Source organism: Nicrophorus vespilloides, unplaced genomic scaffold (assembly GCF_001412225.1).
Source record: "Nicrophorus vespilloides isolate i.1.1-1 unplaced genomic scaffold, Nicve_v1.0, whole genome shotgun sequence".
NCBI lineage: Eukaryota > Metazoa > Arthropoda > Insecta > Coleoptera > Silphidae > Nicrophorus > Nicrophorus vespilloides.
The window spans coordinates 1-2369 of record NW_017096999.1 but is presented as its reverse complement, the minus strand read 5'-3'; the positions used below and the strand labels follow the sequence as shown (position 1 = coordinate 2369).

The following is a 2369-nucleotide window of genomic DNA, read 5'->3' as shown; positions in this document are numbered from 1 at the left end:
TCTATACTTTAGCAGATATTTGGTAAATTGCTCACTGCTACTAATATTCGCGCCTCCCCTTAGACTAGTGCACGCCTCACAGTTTGGAAAACGCTGCCTTAATGTATTAATTGGAAATCCTTAAAGTAAAAACTGGGGCAAGTCGCGATTTAAAAGAGAAAAGGGATTTCAAATAAAAATCCAATTAACGATCGGAGCAGGCGCCGTCCAATACACCAATTAGAAAATAAATTGAATTAGCGGCGCTACGACGAGTTTTCCCATTATTAAAATTTCCATTCGTTCAGAAGAGCGCAAAAAATGGAATTATCGTTGTGCGTTTTAATTTTGGTGGCACTCGCCAAAGTAAGTACTCAATTCAAAATCAAATCAATTGAAAAAAGTTTAAATTTCAATTTTTTCAGGCTGAAAACTACAAAGTCACAGATCGTGTTTATCTAGACGTGGAGCACGGTGGCGAATACGTGGGGAAGATAGTTATAGGATTGTTCGGTGAAATCGCACCGAAAACCGTGAACAATTTCAAGATTTTGGCTACACAAGGCATAGATGGAAATAGCTTTGAAGGATCAACGTTTCACAGGGTCATTCAGCGTTTCATGATCCAAGGTATGAGAGGATTCTGTTCACATATTTCTCTTTTATTAAATGTCTTTTTTAGGTGGTGATGTTCTGAACAGGGATGGAAGCAGTTCTGTGAGCGCTTACGGCGGTTTATTCGAAGACGAGAATTTCATCGTTCCGCACAATTCGGCTGGTTTTGTTAGCATGGCGAACAACGGTAACAACAAAACCTTTCAGCGAGAAAAGAAATTTTTATTATAGAAAACGTTTTCAGGACCCAACACCAACGGTTGCCAGTTTTTCATCACCACAATTGCAACGAATTGGTTGGACGGTTATCACACTGTCTTTGGAAAGGTCCAGTATTCTCATCCTGCAATTAACTTAACTCACAGATAAAATCAAAGACATAAAGATAAATTATATTTAATTTTTAGGTAGTGAAAGGTCAAGAAATTGTGCACACGATCGAACATTTCAAGACCGACTCCGATGATCGTCCCTTGGAAACCGTCAGGATAATCCAATCCGGTATCATGGAAACGCCTAAACCGTATTTTGTTTCAGACGATCCGTACGATTACAGGTAATTTGATCAAAGTGAAAAATCAACAATTTAATAAGCATTCTTTTGTTCCAGTCTGTGGTTGTGGATACGCGATGGATCCATACCTTTATCTTTCTCTTTCGCGATCATGGCCTTCTTTCATTGGGTCATCCAAAAATTAGATGGCTACAAACTTATTTAAAAAAAAATCAATTTTAAATTGTCCAGAACATTAATTATATTATTGCACTATTAGAAAAATAAAATTGTAATTCTTTATCTCAAATTGTCATTTTTCTACTATCAAGTGCGTCTTTATATTTAATCATATTACTCGATAAATACAAACAGCATAATAATGACTGAGCATTCAGATTAAAGCTAAAATTATACAGTTTAAAATGAGTATAATTAGATAGTTGTGTCTTGTGAACTTTTCTTGTGATCTGCTTTCAAAATTGTACTTATTTAAACTAATATTTAAAGTGAATTGGGTTGCCTATGTATATATTCCGTATATTTTATCAAATTTATTACATAAGTAATATTTAAAGAATCAATTTTAGATTGTAAAGAACATTAATTGCACTACAAAATCAATTAGAAAAATAAAGAAATAGTTATTTAATTCTATCTTTATCTCAAATTGTAATTTTTATACTATCAAGTGCGTCTTTATATTTGTTCATATTACTCGATAAATACAAACATCATAATAATGATTGAGCAGTCAAATTAAAGCTAAAACTATACAGTTTAAAATGAGTATAATTAGATAGTTGTGCCTTGTGCACTTTTCTTGTAATCTGCTCTCAAAATTGTACTTATTTAAAGTAATATTAAAAGTGAATTGGGTTGACTATGTATATATTCCGTATATTTTATTAAATTTATAACATAAGTAATATTTAAAGAATCAATTTTAGATTGTCAAGAACATTAATTGCACTACAAAATCAATTAGAAAAATAAAGAAATAGTTATTTAATTCTATCTCTATCTCAAATTGTAATTTTTATACTATAAAGTGCGTCTTTATATTTAATCATATTACTCGATAAATACAAACAGCATAATAATGATTGAGCATTCAAATTAAAGCTAAAATTATACAGTTTAAAATGAGTATAATTACATAGTTGTGTCTTGTGTACTTTTCGTGTAATCTGCTCTCAAAATTGTACTTATTTAAACTAATATTTAAAGTGAATTGGGTTGCCCATGTATATATTCCGTATATTTTATTAAATTTATTACA

General features: G+C 31.4%; 1 protein-coding gene across 1 annotated transcript; it reads left to right on the top strand.

The window, feature by feature from the left end:
* Window positions 1-247: 247 nt before the first annotated feature.
* Window positions 248-1355, top strand: LOC108558673 (peptidyl-prolyl cis-trans isomerase, rhodopsin-specific isozyme). The gene is made up of 6 exons (XM_017915660.1): window positions 248-345; window positions 405-609; window positions 662-781; window positions 839-921; window positions 1002-1150; window positions 1205-1355. Exons 1-6 carry the CDS (start codon window positions 301-303, stop codon window positions 1311-1313), a joined length of 711 nt encoding a protein of 236 aa, XP_017771149.1. The 5' UTR covers window positions 248-300; the 3' UTR covers window positions 1314-1355.
* The last annotated feature ends 1014 nt before the right edge of the window (window positions 1356-2369 follow it).